The 17,421-nt window shown below is 59.5% G+C and overlaps 1 protein-coding gene across 1 annotated transcript; it reads left to right on the top strand.

Annotated features, from left to right (window-relative positions):
• Nucleotides 1-7,583: 7,583 nt before the first annotated feature.
• Nucleotides 7,584-16,953, top strand: ANKRD60 (ankyrin repeat domain 60). Its single transcript, XM_028523636.1, has 4 exons — nt 7,584-7,983; nt 12,708-12,838; nt 14,284-14,449; nt 16,595-16,953. Exons 1-4 carry the CDS (start codon nt 7,584-7,586, stop codon nt 16,951-16,953), a joined length of 1,056 nt encoding a protein of 351 aa, XP_028379437.1.
• Nucleotides 16,954-17,421: the final 468 nt, after the last annotated feature.

Here is a 17,421-nt window from a genome sequence, read left to right as displayed (position 1 = left end):
AGCCGCCAGCAGCCGCAGAAAATTTAATTTGCAGCTTCAGGAACACTGCGGAGGCAGTGAAATCTCATTTGAGTGTTCCCTTGATCTGCTGATCTTTGGGAACTTCAGCGTTCTGGTTATTTTTATGTTATCTGATTCTGAAAGTTTTATGTGCTTTCAAACTGATAACCTAAAGTTGAAATAGTAAATCCCTATTCATAAATTTCTCAGCCTCTGTTTTACCATGTTTAATTTATTTCCTTTTTATTTGCTTTGTGTGTGTGAGAGAGATGAAAAGATTTTTTTTTCCCCCCTTTTCTTTGCGTGGTCATTTCACTCAACTCGGCCGTTGGCCTTTCCCTGACCGGAAGCCTCCCTGGGTCCTTCTCACCCTGTTTTGCAGCTTGGTTATTTTTACCTGTAAGAGGAAGGGAGAATAAAGAGAAGGTAATAAGGTCTTTTTTGCCCCCACAACAATTTCTCAATTTCTTTTTTCTTTTTCTCTTTTTTATTTCAGGCAGCCAATACTGATTTGGGAACTCTGTAACCCCAATGCTGTTTAGCTATTTCACGCGTACTGCCTGAAAGCTGTGTGCAGATGAAGTTCCCGAAACTCGGGGGGTCTCCCTCGGACTAGTAAAGAGTCCTGGCTTTCTGTGCTTGTGATTTTTGGAAATAGGAGTATTTATGCTTCTTCCATTTTTAACCCCTCTATTTTTTTTTTCTGGGCTTCATTTTTCAGTTTACCTGTGAAACCAGCGTTTTTATTTTGGAGTTAGGAACTGTACCGTGGTTTTCAGTACGTGAGATTACCTTTTTGTTAAGCCGTGTGCTTCGGGGGTGGGCATTGTGGGTACATCATTGTATAAATGAAACCCTTTAAATAGTGGCTTCGTGTTTCTTTTAAACACAGGCCAGGTTCACGCTACAGCATGATTTTGTGGCAGAGCAGTTAGGAAAAGCCGATCCTGTTTCATGTGGGCTGACGTTAGCAGCAGCCTGGGAGGGGGGGCGGACTCATTTGAAAATACTGATTTTCTAGGGTCCTCTGATGGTATTAAAATTTTATAAAAATGACCTGTTCTGAAAGATAATGATTTAATTAGTATGCAAGGGGACATTTTCTCACAGAAAATGGATCATCTTAAGATCTTGGAATCTTAAGATGAATGTTTTTCAGTGCCAGTCCCTTGTCAAATTTTGCTTTAATGCCAGGTTTTGTGAAACGAGAGGTGCGTCTGTGTGTTGCCAGGTATTTAAACACCGTGTTTTCTCTCTGTTCTCCAGTGATTCCTGTAACACAGTTACTTTCGCGCATGCCGTAAAGTCACTCTCGAGGTGGAAGGGCGCACGAAGATGTCTCGTTCCCATGGAGAGAGCAGGGTCCGTAATTCACACAGGTGGCAGCACTTTCCATTCGCTGTGCTGATCCCCCCACAGGCTGTGGCAGTCCTGCGGAAGTTCCAATCAAGCAGTGGAAGTGCCTTGGGGCTGAGCTCCATCAGCCAGCTCATCCTGAGCTGCCGGCTCTGTTCGAGGTGAGTCGGGAGGCAAGCCTTCGCTTTCATCCGCCAGGGGAGCGTGGCCTGGGGGGACCTAGCGTGTGTTGGTAGCAGGGGCCCCAGTGAAGAGCCCGGGCCTGGGGGGCCAGGCAGGAACTCGGGGATCACGGGCCAAACTCCCTCCTCTCATGGGAGATGGGGTCACTCAGGCAGAGTGACGTATGCAGGGTTTCCCGACATGTACACGCACTTGCCCTTAGCTGTCACTTGAGGACCTCCTATGTGCCAGGCACACTCCAGATGCTGGGGGTAGAGGGTAAACGAGCCCCTATCCTCCCAGCCCCTCCCATCGGTGAGGGGGGGCAGGCCCAGCCCTTTCCTCTCTCACTCAATTCTGGGCTGTGCCCTCGCTGCCCTGGGCCTCACCAGCTGCCTCGGAGGGGAGGTGGGGTGAAGGACAGAGCGACGGGTCGGACCAGAGACTTTCGAATCTGTTTCCGGTGGAGTTCACGGCAGCCTCTCCAGAGCCGCAGGTCACCCCTCTACGTAGCACCTTGGAAGTGCGGGCGTGACTCACGCTTGGCTGGGGAGGCGGCGACCATGGCTCGACCTCCTCCATGCACCGGGCATATTGTCATATGTCTCACATTCGGTGACACGGTCTACTGTGCACTGAGCATGCTCACACCTTCACGCTCACACCTGTTTGTTGTAGATGAAGCAGCTGGAGACCAGAGAGGTTAAGCAACTTCCTCGAGATCACACAGGAAGTGTAAAGCCATACTTTTCTCCCTGCCGAAGGGTTGCTTTATGGACGTTTCGAGCATGTGCAAAGGCAGAGGGAATAGCAGCCTGAATTGGGGGCCGCCACCCAGCCTTGTCAGTAGTACAGCGAAGCCGGGACCGGACTCCGCCTGCCCCCAGGCCGCACCGCCCCTTCCTCTCCCTCCAAACCTCCCCCACTGGAGGACTCACCAGGGCCCCCTGTTGGGCTGGAGGGGAATCACAGGAGGCTGTGGCTGTCCGCTGTGGGAAGCGCCCAATTCACAACGCTCAGGCCAGCACCTCGGGCTTCCGGAAACAGGTGGTGCCCCGGGTCATTTTGTGGACAAAGGGTAAAGGAGATATTTCTACTTTTATTTTTAAATTCTTAATCTCAGATTAGCAAATACATGATGAAACAAAGGGAAAAGATGCCAACCAGTTTCATTTAAGAACAATTCATTTTTTGTGTGCTTTCACCAGTGAGTCATTGGAGATCTAGAAAACCCGCAGTGACTGACACAAGGAAAGGTTGTCAGCCCCGACCACCTGCGGCTGGTCCAGCTGACGACCCTCAGCGCCGCTCTAGGGGGCGGTCCGCACCGGAGGCCACGAGGGCCGACCCCGAGGCGCAGCCCCCACGTTTGAGGCCTGGTGTGTGCGTGTGTGGGGGGGGGGGGCAGGCAGCCTCCCGGCACGGCCTCTCCCGCTGTGACACGGGGGGAGGGGAAGGTGTGCGCCCCTGCCCTCGGCTCGGTCACGAGGCTTCAGTGAGCCGATGCCTCTCGGTTACCGGGCTCGGTGCCAGCACCGGGGGCTGCACAGGGAGCACGCGCCAGGCGTGGCGGCCTCCCGGCGGGGGAGGCCGTGGGAGTGAGGCCTGTCGGCGCCCCGGCTCCGCCGCAGAACCTGCAGCCGCTGCTGCCGGGTGGTCCTGAGGCCTCGGGTGTCCCCGCCACAGCGGAGCAGAACTCGCTGGCCCATAAAACCGGGCCGGCTCCGATTCCCGCGGCTGACTGCGAGCGACCGTTCACCTGGAGGGGGACACCTGTCGGGCCCCCCAGGTGCAGAGACGCAGCGCGCGGGGGCGGGCTCGTTACGGGAGCAGGGTCTGTTCCCCGTCCAGAAGCCGGGCACCAGGCAGGGGCCAGGGGTGCGGCTGTCACCCGGTGGGCGCGGCCCTGCCCTCAGAGCCTGGGTCCTGGGAGGGACGGTGGGGGAGGGCTCTGCACTCACCTGCGGGCGCCGTGCGGCCCGGCCCCTGTCCGTGGCGCAGGTGAGAAAGAGGAGGCTCTGGACAGGGAGGCCAGGCTGCGGAGGCAGTGGGTTCCGAGTCGGGCTCGGACCCTGGACCCGCCAGCGGTGAAGCCTCTGCTCTGTCCCGCAGACGGCACACCGCTTGTGCCGGGGGTGCCCCGGTGCCGGGCGAGGACTCACAGAACGCCAGTTCCCTTTCCGGCCGGGTGCAGCGGTCGGGAGTGTGCGCCCCCCACGCACACGCAGGCCCTCGGGGCAGCGGGCCCTGAACTCACTTCCTCAGTGTGTGGGACGCTCCCTTCTCACCCTGGCATTGGCCCGCACCCCCGGGAGGGCTGTGCTGGCCCCGCCCCGAGGCCGGCGCTGTTGGGGGAGGACGCTGGGACCAGTGTTCGCACTCACACATGTTAAATTTGCTCATGCAGCCACGAGATCTCCTCTGCAGGAACTGTGGTGAATTAGGTGATTGCACAGTTCAGATGTATTGTATAAACTAATATATCCACGTTGATGTATGTTTCATGTTATCCAGAGAAGGACTGAGGAAATAAATGGAGAATATCACATAGTCTGGAAATGAAGGGAACTTGCAAAGTTTGAGTTATGATGCGAAGACTATGAGAGGTGGCAGATTTCAGCCCGAATGACTATTAGTGGTCTGGCTTTGTGGTGGGTAAGAAGAAAGGAATTGTCCAACTTGGTTGGTTCTTTTCAGCCTGAACAGGGCTTCATGGGAGGTGGGGCCCTTGGGTGGTTCACTCTGCTGGAGCGGAGCAAAGATGGTACTGGGAGTTTTTTGTTATAATTTTTAAATACGCCTGCCTGTTCTCGGGAGGACAGTTTTGAAATTTTGGAAGTACTCTTTGATGAAAGCGGTTTTGTCCCTTGAAGGACTCACGTGTGCGACGAGCCTTTGAGGAGTGACTTGCTGCCCTGCGGTGTGGGTGAAGCCTCCCGGGGACCCGACGCTGTTCCAGGGCCCCAACGCTGTTCCAGGGCCCCAACGCTGTTCTAGGGCCCCAATGCTGTTCCAGGGCCCCAACGCTGTTCCAGAGCCCCAATGCTGTTCCAGGGCCCCAATGCTGTTCCAGGGCCCCGTCCACAGCATGCACCGCTCCCACCCTGGTTCCTCTCCCTAGCGCACTTTAGAAATGCCGGTCACCCTCATCTTGGAGTCGTTGAAGAGGCCGTTGTAGCTTTGCAGTCAGACTGGGAGCAAGACGTCTCTGTCCTTGCCACCCTGGAACCAAGGTGGTGGAATCTTCTAGACCCTGCCGGGCTGCGGAAACAGAACGGAGTGCTCAGTGGACGCTCACAGCCGGGTCCTTCCATTCTCGGTGCACACGTCTTCCCAGAATCGGACCTGCCTGGGGAGGAAGGGCTCTGACACTCCGACCCCACGCTGGCAACGACCCCTTTCCCACCTGCACTGACAGGACTGCCCCCGGGACGGGCGCAGGTTCCGGGCGGCCGGGCCACCTGCCCGGTCCGGAGCCTGGGAGGTCACAGAGCCAGGTGGCCAACCCGTGTGGGGTCCTCCAGAGCCTCAGGTGACCCGCAGGGAGTTTGCTTTTTCTGTTGTAGACTCTTTTATTTAAAACACCCCCACCCCCACCACATAAAGGAGTTTATTAGAAGCTTTTCCGTCTGTAATAGGCTTGCACGTTCGGCTCCCTTCTGCTTTCCTGTAAAATATGGTTTATGGTATTACATTTTATTTTTAACTGAAATACTATACATAATGTAAATAACTCTGGACAGGAAGAAGAGATATTTAATGTAACGCTAACCTCCTGTCAGTGAAAAGGACAAGCACATAATTTAAATTTATGCTCCACTTTGAGTTGCTGCAAATATAGCCCCATGTGTTTACTTTTGGAAAATGTGAGAGTTAAAGAAATCTACTAAAGAGTGATTTATGGCCGCCTTTCCAGTGTCATAGACTCTGTGGGGGACTCCCCCTCACCCCCTCCCCTTCTTGCGGGCCTGTAGCCTTGGAGATACGAGCCGGCCTCTGATGGAGGCCTTTGATGGGGCAGGGAGACTTCATTCTCGTGTTACCCTCACTCGTGAGAACTCATGCAAGAACTTGGGAGGGAGCCTGGTCATTGGGATGCACGGATGTCGCCTTCCCGCTTAACCCTGGTCCTGGTGGGTGCGGGGACCTGCCCACGCACACCGGTGCTTCGGGGTGCCGCGGTGCTCCCCAGACTCACTCACAGCAGAGATTTCGTGCTCCCACAGTGCACGCTAAGGAAGACGCTCCGGAATTTAAACAGGGTTCTCATTAGCTAGTGAGTCAAGGTTCTGTAGATGCTGGGTTGAATCCTGCACACGCACGTGCTCACGTTCCTCTTGTCCGCGAGTGTGCGTCTCCTCGAAGGCGGGCATGAGAGAAGGAAGGGGCCGCCCCGTGGGGCCTCGGGCCACTGCCAAGGGCACGTCAGCCGCATCCGTTCTTCCCTTGGGCCCTTTTTCTTGTCAGTGTTTTCTTTCTTCCTGTTCAAATTAAATTTCTGGAGCCATCTATGGACTATCCTTCTGTCCAGGGTGTTCTCCCCTCCCCCGGTCCCGTGCGGCTGCCGCTTTAAGCCGCAGGGCCGGTGGTGAGCGCGCCGGAGAGAGCGCCGGGCGCCGGGGTGGTGTCTGCACAGCTTTGGCAAAGGGCGGGGCAGTCGGTGGGGGCTGTGTGTCCACAGAAAACACCCCCATCCATTCTGAGTTTGAATCCTGCCTGCAGTGAGCAGGTGGAGGTAGTGTTTTGCTTCAGTAACAAGCGATTTACATTTTTTATCACCCAGCAGTTCGGATGGTCATGTTGTTAAGATCAGTCGGTCTCGGAGCGAGTCGAGTTATTCAGCTGGAATCCTGTATTCTGTGCATAGCCTGATTTCCCATCAAGGAAAGAAGATTAGCTGCTGTCTGTGCCGTGATGTGTGGAGCTTCCTGTCGGCGGCCCGGGGACCCTGGCGCGTCACCCAGCCCTTGAAGTGTCCCTGTGCGCGTCAACGACACGCAGTTTTCTCCGGTAGGGCTGCCTTTGCGAGGCAGAGGTTCTTTTTTTTTTTTTTTTTAAATCATGGTAACTTCTCTGCAAAAAAGATGCGTTTGCTCCCATTTCAGTCTTTTTTTGTGTGACCCCTGAGCTTTCACTGAGATTGCTCTGGTCTCCCAGCATCCTCTCCTGGTGCCCCCCATCACTGAGCTCCTTGTGCACCAGCCGTGTGGGCCCAGGGGCCGAGTGCGTGGGGTCCGGCCAGCACGTGGGGACTTCCAGCTTCCTTGAACGCGGGGCGGGGCGGGGGACGGCCTCAGGTGAATCAGTGGGAAAGCACAAGGTGGGCTTCTCCCAGGTGGAGCCCCCGTGCCAGGCACCTCAACAAGGGACCCGTGCCAGCCTTTCCCCTTTGGCCAGCACCCCTTCGTCCGGGTTCTTCTCCTCTGCCCCTTCCTCGCGGCCAGAATGCCCAAGCGTTTTGAAAAGGGATGGGTTTTGATGGCAGTTTTACAAACTTCCATCAGGCCCGTCTCCCACTGCCGGAGAGGCCCAGGGCTGGGCTTGATTCGGTTTGGTTTTTCTCACCAGCCCGGGCCCACGTCTGCTGAAAGCAGCCACGTTTTCTGAGACGCTGGTTTTCTCGTTCATGCTAGGAAAACGACGTTGAAGCGCTTTGCAACCCTCCGGACGCAGTGCCTGCACTGGCGGATGAGTCAGAGCCTCGGGCGCGCACCACTGCTCCAGGACGTCGGCCCCGAACTGTGCGGAGATCGTGTTTTAAACAGACTCGGAGACGAGGCCCGGTTTCCTCCCACCGGCCGGAAGCGCTTTTCCAGACCAAAGGGGCATGAGGAGCAGCTCGGACACTTGGAGATGGAGTTGGGGGCGCGGTGGGAGCTGGGGGTGCGGCCTTTGTACGGATCCCAATAAAACTTCCCACGGTTTCAGGGAGCGCCCGTGTCCTTCCCGCGTATTCAAGGCCCGTCACCGCGTCCACGCGGAGCCGCGCCTCTGTTCATCGTGGGGGGCTGGCCCTACCAGGGGGTAGGGTCAGTGGTGACGCATGGCCGCCGCAGGCAGCAGGGATGACGCGGGGCGAAACCGGGCAGAGGGCCATGCAGCGGGCGGAGGCGGCGGGCGCGGCGGACGCGGGCGGAGCGGGGGCGGGGCCGCCGCGGGGCGCCCTCAGCCTGGACCCCGCTCTGAGCAGGCGAAGGATGGGCTCCGGGGCCCTGCGGCATCTCCCCTCGCAGTCCAGGGGCCGGCCCCGCTCCCAGAGCCGCGGCGGGGACCCGCAGGTGGAGAGCCTGGTGCTCGACGTGCCCCCAGAGGTGTTCGTCCTGCGGGTGCTGCTGGAGGAGACCGGGGAGACGTTCGAGGTGAAGAACTGCCGCGGCGACATGACCGTGCGCGAGCTCAAGGAGGAGCTGGACCTGATCGCCGGCGTCCCCATGAACCTGCTGGTGCTCCGGTACCTGGACCAAGGTGGCCCCCCTCCCCCGCCAACCCCCGCTCAGCCCCGCCCCTTCCTTACCTTTTGTGCTCCCTCGACCCCGGGCGCCCAGTCCCCTTCTGAACCTGCCACCCTGAAGGGATGCCTGCCCAGGGAGCACCCCCAGGTGTCAGAACAAACCCCCACCCACTGGAAACCTCGGATGGAGGTCTGGGCTGGGAAGACGCCAGAGCGCGGGTTCACAGTAGGCCGCCTGTCTCAAGGGAAACCCTGCCGGCAGGAAGACCCCACTGCACAGACAGCCCTGTCTGTGTTAGGGCGCCACCCTCCCGGGTGGGGGCAAGTCCTTACCCAGGTCAGGGCCCCTGATCCCAAAATACGCTGCCTCAGCAGGACCCTCCAGCTCCCCAAGCCTTCCTCAGGGACCCAAGTCCCAGAACCAACAGTGCGTGCTTAGAACAGCAAGCCCCACCCCCCCACTAAAATGCCTGTCCTCAGTGGGACCCCGTACCCCTGTCAAACCTGCTCACAGCAGGACCCTGAACTCAAAGCAAGCTTCAAGCCCCCATACTGGACATGAGGATGTAAGGACCCCCAATCTTCCCCCCTGCCGTGTCCACCCAAGGGCTCCAAAGACCGAAACAAGTCTGTCCACTTTAGGACCCCCAAACCCAGAACGAACCTTCCCAAGATCGAACCCCACATCTCAAGGCTAACCACGAATGTCTCAGAACCCCACACCCTGCGGCAACTAGGTTCATGTAAGGGTGCTAAAGTGTGGACCAACCCCCGCTCACCTCAGGACCCCAAGAGCCAGAACAAACCTGCCCAAGACTGACTCCCAAATCTCCAGGGTGACCATGACTCCCTCGGAACCCTGAATCCTCCGGCAACTGTGTCCACACAAGGATGCTGAAGCTCAGACTAACCCTGCCCGCTCTAGGACCCCAAACCCAAGAATACATTTGGCTGAGACTGAACCCCAGGCCCCTAGGCTAGCCACACGACTGTCAGAACCCCAAATCCCCACAGCCTCACTCCCTGAGGAACACTGGAGCCCGAGACAGACTGCCCACCTGAGGACCCCGCATCTGTATGCAAAGCCCGCCTGCCCTTGAACTTCAAATAAACTCCCTACGCTCCCCCTGCCTGCAGCAGGGCCCTGAAACCCAGAGCAGACTCCACCCAGATGGGGCCCCTAAACCCCCCAGCAGACACGGCCAGTTCTGAGCCCCCCAGTCCTGAGCTAACCACACCTGCATCTGAGCCCCCATCCATCGGCCATCTCTATGTATGTCGGGGTGCCAGAGCCCGAAGCGAACTCCTCCCACATCTCGACACCGACATTCAAAGCCACCTCTGCCCACCTCTGCCCACATCTGCGGGCCTGGTCCCGAGTTCACCACGAGCAACTAGACCCGAACCCCGGCCCCAGGCAGAGTGTCCTCACAGGGGCTCCAAAGCATGAGACAAACCGCCTACAAGGGATCCCCCAAATCAGGTCAAACCTACCCATGTCTGCACCCCAAATCTCCATGGGAAGCATGCCTACATCAGCACCCCAAACTCTAAGCCAACCATATCCATGCAAGGAAGACAAAGTTCAAGACAAACCTGCTTACTACCTGAGGGCCCCCAAACTTAGAGCAAACTCTGCTTGTATGTGAAACCCCAACCCCTCAGCCAACCTTTTCCACATCAGAACCCCAAGTTCTCCACCAAACCTTGTCTGTGGCAGGACCCCAAATCTCGGAGCAGACCCTGTTGCCATCAAGATCCCCAAGTCCCAGGGCAGACCTGTCTGGTTCCTCACCCCTGTGCCCCACCACTCAGGGCTACATCAGAACCCCCAAATCTCAAGACAAGCCCAGCCCACATCCCAGAACAGACCCTTCCCTCTCCCAGGACCCCGAAACAGACAGTACACCATGCCCTCATCGCCCCCCAGCCACGTTTGAACCCCAAACACGGGCACTAGCCAAGTTCCTATCCGAACCCTGAATCTCAAGCTGTGTCCTTGTCCGCATCAGGAGAAGGCCAGCCCAACCGGGACCAGAACCCAGCACCCACAGCTCCCTGGGGCTAACTTGGGGCCCCCGGGGCTCCCTCTCCAGGCACCTCCCACATGGGGGCCCCAGTGGAGGGCAGACCCCCTGGAGCCCATCCTCTCCTCCCCCTGAGGACCCGGCTGTCCCTCTCCCTCCCCTCGCAGGAGTCAGGACACAGAACAGGGTCAAAGGTCCCGCCTCCATCATCTCCCTGCCCCGGGGAAATCAGCGGTGAAGGAAAGGGGGGCACAGCGCTGGTGCGGCAGCACCAAGGCGCGGTGCGGTGTTGCTGCAGGCCAGTCGAGGGGACGGGCGGACAGGCCCCAGCAGCCGCCCCTCCAGGCCTCAGTTTCCCCGTCTGCGCAAGGAGCCCTCTTAGCCAGAGAAACCCCGTGCCGGTCCCCTCCCGAGACAGAAACAACTCAGGAAAGCTGCACGTGAAAGGCTGAGGCCCCTTCCTACGCGCTGGTCGGAGCGGAGGAGTGTTTGGGGGTGCTTTGGGAGCCCTGCTGAGGCTTTCCTCAGAGGGACACAGATCTCCGACCCAGTCAGCAGTTCACATGTTGAAAGTGAGGTGAACGCTGGAAGTTCTTTGGGTTCCCAAACCAGTGATTAGAAAATTACGTATCCTGAACCCCAAGTGTCTGGCCCCCCTTCTGTGAATTCATTGCTGCCGGGGAGCTCTGCTGAGGCAGCACATTCAAGAAAGCTGAGTCCCGGGATTGTGACTTCACTCTGACGTCACAGTCCTGTCCCTCAACGAGCACTGAGCGGCTGTGACGAGAAGTGTGGCCTCTCGGGGGGTTGCGGTCCTCCCTGCTCAGGAGAGACGGTGGTGCCGTGCTGGTGGACGGGATCCGGGCTCCGGCCCTGATGCCCTGACCTCCAAGGCCGAGGGCGGGGGGCTGGGGGTGGAGATCGAATGAGATGATGCACTCGGAAGCCCTGAGAGGCACAAATCTGAAAGGGGTGAGCGAACCCGTGGACGAGGGTCCCCTGACATGTCCGTCGTCAACTCTCATCACTCATTTATCGGTGATAATTAGCGTCTGCTGCCTGCGCGTCAGGAAGGTGGGGGCCCTGGCTTCCGGAGGAGCCGTTGGGCACGCGGGACCCACGCTCTCCTGTTGCCCACGGGAAACACAGCTTTCCTCACTGTTTTCAAAGTAGAGGGGAAGACAAGTCGTCCTGCTTACACTAGTTCCTGCTGATCCTCTGTGTGGGAACCACAGTTAAGACCCTAACGAACAGATTTGCCGGCCACCGTCTCCCATGTGCCTCCACTGGCCGGAGTGGCTGGTGACCATGATGCCCACGGCGCCCAGAGGGACGTGCGTGCAGAGCATGAAGGGAGGCAGGTCCAGCTGGGGGCCTGGCTGTGCCGCATGCCAGGGCCTGCGTGTGCTTACCAGCGGATGGAGGCGACAGCTCTCGCTTGTCACGGGGACGAAAGAGGGCGGGTACTTCCTACAGGTGCTTAGTAGCTACTCGGTCATGAAACAAACCAACCTCGTGAATTCCACTCGGAGTAGGTCACACGCCCATCTGGGCAGGGTGGAGGCTTCGCCTGTGAGGTGTCATTGACGGAGAAAGCAGGTTACTCTGCTGAGCAAGGTGACAGGTGACCCCGTAAGAAAACGTGGGGCATTCAGAACAACAGAGAAAATACAACCTCTGTCTCCTCCTCCGACTCCTGTCTCCCCCAGAGAGTCTGCAGGTACGAAGAGTGAGTGGGTTCACTCCGTTTTCTGTAAGAGTGAGGGGCTGTTCTGGGTGATCCGATAGACAAAGGACTCCTAATATCCCCGGTCCAAAGTACGGCGAACGTCAACATTGCAATGCTGGTGACCACTGCTTCTCGACTGGGGCAGTTTTGTCCCCCAGGGGCCACTGGGCAATGTCTGGAGACTTTTCCTTTTTAATTGTATATTTTTATTGAATTTATCGGGGTGACATTTGTTGATAAAGTTATGTAGGTTTCCGGTGTACACTTCCCTAATACATCATCGGTATATCGTTCACCACCCAAGTCACGTTGCCTGGCAACATTTTCCCTGGTTGAAACTGGGGTACGGTGGTCCTGGCACCCCATGGATAGAGGCCAGGGATGCTGCTGAACAGCCTGCAATGCCCAGGGCAGCCCCCCCCCCCCCCCCCCCCCCCGCAGAGAAGGATCCCGTCCGCAATCCCAGTAGCGCCCAGGCTGAGAAACGCTGTCAGAGCCTATAACCTGAACGATCCAACACATTTTCGTCGCGGCTGCTTCCGTGGCCGACGTCGTCAGCCGGACGTACGTAGCTCCTGTAACCGCATGGTGCTGCGCCCGGGGCACGTTGTTACCCCAAGTTTAGTTCTATTTGTAGAGTTTGCCTCATCAGGTGACTCAGGCTTTCTCACAACAGGATGAGTTATAATTACAGAATTTTACAAATGGTTGCCTCTTTTTTTTTTTTTTTTTTGGTGTGGCTTGGCTTCTCTTTGCGCTGAGCCAAACTAATTTTCTAAAAGCATGAACAACCCCCAACAGATTGGCCGTGGGGCCATCCAATGAGGTCGGTGCCCGGGGCGCTACAGTTACCTTCGTGACGCCGGAGGTCAGGGCGTCTCTGCACTAAACCAACCCAATAGTTTACCTTGATGCCCAGTTTTTTTGTTTTATTTTGTTTTGTTTTGTTTTGTTTTTTAAAAGAAAACCTGATTCCCCGTAGGAATTCTGATGGATGACAGCACACTGAACTTCTATGATGTCGTTCCCGGAGGAATCATTTCATTATGTGTCTGGCACCATGATGGATGGACGGACCTGGTCCCGGCAGCCGCGGAAGGGGACATCAGCAAGGTGTGTCCACAATTCTCTAAGTGGACACCACACTCCACGAGGCAACTGTAAATTGTGTGCATGTGTGTGGGTGGCTGGCGGGGGGCATCGCCTGTGCTTGCACGTGGATATCGAGGGGACGTTTCGCAGTGGGGGGAAAAGGAGAACGGGCTTCAGTCCGAACTGATGGAAGGCTGGACCGAGCGTCTCTGTTCACTCGTTGGGTGTGTGGCCGCCCTGCAGGCCCCCGCTGGTGACTGACGACCCCCTCCAACCTCCCGAGGGAGTCGGGGCGCACGGCCTCGGCTCGCAGGTGGGTTTTGTGGAGCTGGAAACCTAATCTGACCTCCAGCGAGACGCTCGGGGTGGTCTTCGGCTCCGTGTGTTGGAAAGTGGGCGCCCCACCCTCGTGGGGTCCTGCCCCCTGACCGACATGCAGCCGGCGCCTGCTTTCCGCCAGGCCCTGTGCTCGGCTCTCGGCTGAGCCCGGGGGTGGGCAGTGAGGGGAAGGGGGCGAAAGCCAGCTTGTCCACCCCACAGTGAAGATGAATCGCTCAGACGCTGGGGGACGAGTGTATGTTCTCTCTAGAAAGTACATTCGGTTGGAAAGGGATGAGCTCAAGGTGCGGGGGAGGCCAGTTCGGTTCCGGCTGGGAGAGGTGTCAGGGAAGGCCGGGGGTGGGGGTGGGGGTTGTTGGGATTGGGCCAGGGAAGAGGGGGTGCTCAGGGGAGCACCCCCGAGTGGGTATGAGGCCCCAGAGGAAGGGCAGGGCAGGGTGGGGCCTTGCTCAGGTGTCCACACAGCCCCTTCCACGCCCCTCCCTGCCTTCCTCCTTCTCCCGGGCCTCCCCAGTAATTTGGTCCACGCCCGGGCATTCTTGCTTTTGCTCTGGAAAGGGGGTCCCTCTGTCATGAGTCAGGACAGCCAAGCCCCCGCCTCGAGCGTGGGCACATTCTCTGCTCCCGGCCGCCCCGCACCAGGCTCAGGCACCAGGGACAGTGTCCCGCCCCCCGCCCCCTCGCCCCTGTGCTGGGAGCCCCAGTCCACCCTGAGAGGGTGGTGTTCCGGGGCCGTCATTCACCGAGAGCCGAGGTCAGAGAGTTCCAAGAGTTAAGGGAGACAACGGGCCTGTAAATGGGCCGGAAGGTCGGGACTCATTGCATCTCCGGGGAAGTCCGGTCCCCTCTGGGGAGCCACCTCGGGCCGGCCGGGGTCTCCCTTGCCGGCCACAGCCACCTTCCTCCGGACACCCAGGAAGACCTGTTTTTCTCTCTTCCAAACACTGGCGGGAGGAATTTCCTGCCTCCCGAGCCCGCCCGCCGGTGAACTCGGACTTCCTGCCCACGTGCAGAGTGTCCCCGTCGGGAGCCCTCCTGGGGCATCCGAGCAAACCGTCCCCGGGGGGCTGAGGGGGCGCCCGGCCCCGGGACCCCCGCGGACTCGCACCGCCCATGTGCCCGCACAGCTCTCCTGCCTCGGTGTGGACGACGACTCCCCGTACCAGACGGCGAACTCGCTGTATCTGGGGGAGAAGCACTGGAGGGCCTGGGTGGCCCAGAGGGCGTTCGTGGCCTTGTACGTCGCCTCGCACCGGGGCCGCCTGGAGGCTGTCCAGTACCTTCTAGAACACGGTAATTCGGGGAGACCGCCGAGGGCGCGTGGGAGTCGGAGCCTTTAGTGAGCAGGGGCAGCAGGGCGGCTGGTCCCCCCGGTCCCTGCGGCAGGGGCTTCCCGGGCCCAGGGCTTGCCCGGTGCCCGCCGTGGTCCCCCTCTGCGGTGTCTCAGGACGTGCTCGCGGGGGGCTGCGTCCCCTCCCTCCCTTGGCCCGGCCTCATGGGACTCCTGTCTGCGGAGGGGGGTGGAACTTTCCGGAGGGCAGCGGGAAGGGTTCCTGGCTCCCGTGTCTGACCAGACGCCCTGGGGATGTTCCTTCCCGTCCCCCACTGAGGGGGGGGTGTCTGCCGTGGTCCCAGGGGCGGGCCCCAAGCCGGCACCCTTCTCCTGCCGGCCGGCGGGTCAGCAGGTCTGCTTCCTCCAGGCCCGTGAGACAGTGCCCCAAACCCTTGAACTTGCTTCTTACCTCTCTCCTCTCTCTCCCCCTGCTCCCACCTGCCCTTGGCCTGCGTTGTCCCCCAATCCAAGGGCTTTGCATGCGACCCTGGGGAGGACGCCGTCTCCCCTGGAGGGCGTTTCTGGGGAGCGGGGCCCACGGATGGAGGGTCATTCACTCAAGAACACGGACAATAGTTTTGGGCGGCCCAGGCCACAGCTTCCTGAGGAAAAGGAGGGACGGGAGACAGACAGGGCCTTTGGTCCGTGACTGGAGGCCCAGAAGGGGCCTCATGCACGGGTGTCCCCTGTCAACTTGCCTTCAAATGAGACCCCTTTCTCTCCTGCCCGTGGCCTTGACCCTGCCACTCTCTGTACTCCGTCTTTGCTTTTCTCCCGCTTCCACGGAGCAAGGTGGGCGGGGGGGCACCCCCGGCGCTCGGGCAGCAGGGCCGGGCCTCGCGTCTGTGATGGACAGAGTGTTTCGGCCTTCTGCACTCCGCCTGTTGTAGGATGAAATATGGGCTTTCACAGGCCAGTGGTCCTTTAAGCTCATAGCACGTCATTTCCACTCCGATGGAACTGGGATGTATTTGAAAGCACCCGCTGAAAAATCACCACCAGCGTCGGAAAGATGTCTGTCCTTTGCAAGACGGCCACCGTGGAAAGGGGTCGTGGCCAAGGCTGGGCATCGTGCGAACCCGTTTCATTAACCCCTCACCTCGCCGGCCAGCCGTGGCTCCCGGACACGGGCCATCCCCTGGGTCGGCAGCATGAAATGGAACGGCCTCGTTTCCTGCGTCACGACGTCTGTCACCCGGGCCTCGATGCCACTCAACAAGTCCTCATCGGACACCTGTCATCTGCCCACCCACTGGGTGGGAGGCAGTGACAGGTGCGGCGGAAGCTCCGGCCTGCCCACGGGCCGGGCGGCCTGTTGTCTGTCATCCCCCAGGCGCCCATCTTCCCGGGTGTCTCGCTGCGTTGGTGCCGGGGCGGAGAACGGCCGTGACCGGCACGGCTGTGTGTCCTGCTCTCACAGAGCTTAGGAAGGGGAGTCGGGAAGTGATTACAAATAATTAATTCCACGGTCGGTGGTGCACAGAGTGTTTGGAAGACACAGTTCATCTACCCAGGGCATCCACCAAGTTCGTGGGGTGGAAGGGGGGCGTGAAGGAAGGGTGTTTGGAAGGAGCCGATGAGACCTAAGCAAGGGTGGAGTTCATCCATCCTGGGGGAGAGAAAAGGAGGGGAGTGTCCAGCAGAGGGCAGAGGGCGTGCGAAGGGCCAGGGGCAGGACGAGGGAGCAGGGTGTATTCGCGGGACTAGCACAGGGGGCGGGGGTGGTGGGCCCATGGGAGGCGGGGGGGTGAGGAAGACCATTGCTGCAGGGTCTTGCCGCAGTGGTAAGGGGGGAGAGGGGGTGAGAGAGCAGGAAAGACCCGGAACGTGACCCCAAGGGCCGGGGGTGTCGCCTCGGAGTTGGAGGAGGGTCTTTGGGACACTCACCGGCGGCCATAAGTGGGCGGCCGGGGGAGGCGAGGCCACGCTGGCTGCGGGGGGGCGGGGGGGGCTGGGGGAGCGTCGCCCCCTCCCGTGCACCCAGCGCGGAGCGTGGGCAGACACCACCAAGCATTCCCGTCACGGCTACGGCCCCTCCCCGGCTTCTCTCCCTGGACAGGCCAGGAGGGTGCCCCACCCCCTTGCCCGACATCCTTGTTTTACAGGCGCCAGCTGTCTCGGCCGGTCCCCCATGGGCAGGACGCCTCTGCACGTGGCTGTGGCCATGGGCCAGTCGGACTGCATCGGCCTGCTGCTCAAGTACGGGGCCCCCACCCTCGCCAAGGACGCCAAGGGCACGACCCCCCAGGCCATCGCCCGGCAGCTGAACCACAGGAAGGACGAGCGGCAGATGTTCCTGTCCTACTGGATGACCAAGTCCGAGAGGAAGGACCCGAAGGACCCAAAGGACCCGAAGGACCCAAAGGACCTGAAGGACCCGAAGGACCCAAAGGACGTGGGTGCCGCCAAGGCTCCCCAGAGCGGGGTGTCCAACTCCGGCTCCGGCTCCAAGGGGCAGAGTTAGCTCCTACATTGGGGGTGTCCGCTGGTCAAGGCCGGTCTGGGCGACTTCCGGAGAGTCCGGGCGACCCCCGGCGGGTGGGGAGGCAGGGAGACGCGGCAGTCCATCCGAGTCAGACAGTAAATGGCCGGTCCTGCTCGCAGATGGCCCGGGCAGGAGCTGACAGGCACAGGTGTGTGGCGTGCACTTTGTAGTCCATCGCAGCCCTAACGGGCTCCGTGGCGGCCTTTAAGTTCAGGTCGTTTGTACGAGGTGCCCAGTAACGCCGCTTGGGGTGAGGAGCGCCAGTTACCTTCCCCCGAGTCTGGAGCCTGTTAATGCACCGGGCTAATGGGCATCCCCGGCAATAACGAGGACAGCGTTGTTGCTATTGTACGAAGCGAGTGTTGGCACACGCTGGGAGGTCGCGGGCAGCGTGGGCTGTGAGGTTCAGTCTGTGAAAGAACTAAAGGCTCCTGCGGCTGGAAATGT

This window comes from Phyllostomus discolor, chromosome 9 (genome assembly GCF_004126475.2).
Source record: "Phyllostomus discolor isolate MPI-MPIP mPhyDis1 chromosome 9, mPhyDis1.pri.v3, whole genome shotgun sequence".
Classification (NCBI taxonomy): Eukaryota; Metazoa; Chordata; class Mammalia; order Chiroptera; family Phyllostomidae; genus Phyllostomus; species Phyllostomus discolor.
The sequence above is the reverse complement of the archived record's forward strand: the minus strand, read 5'-3'. Positions and strand labels throughout refer to the sequence as shown.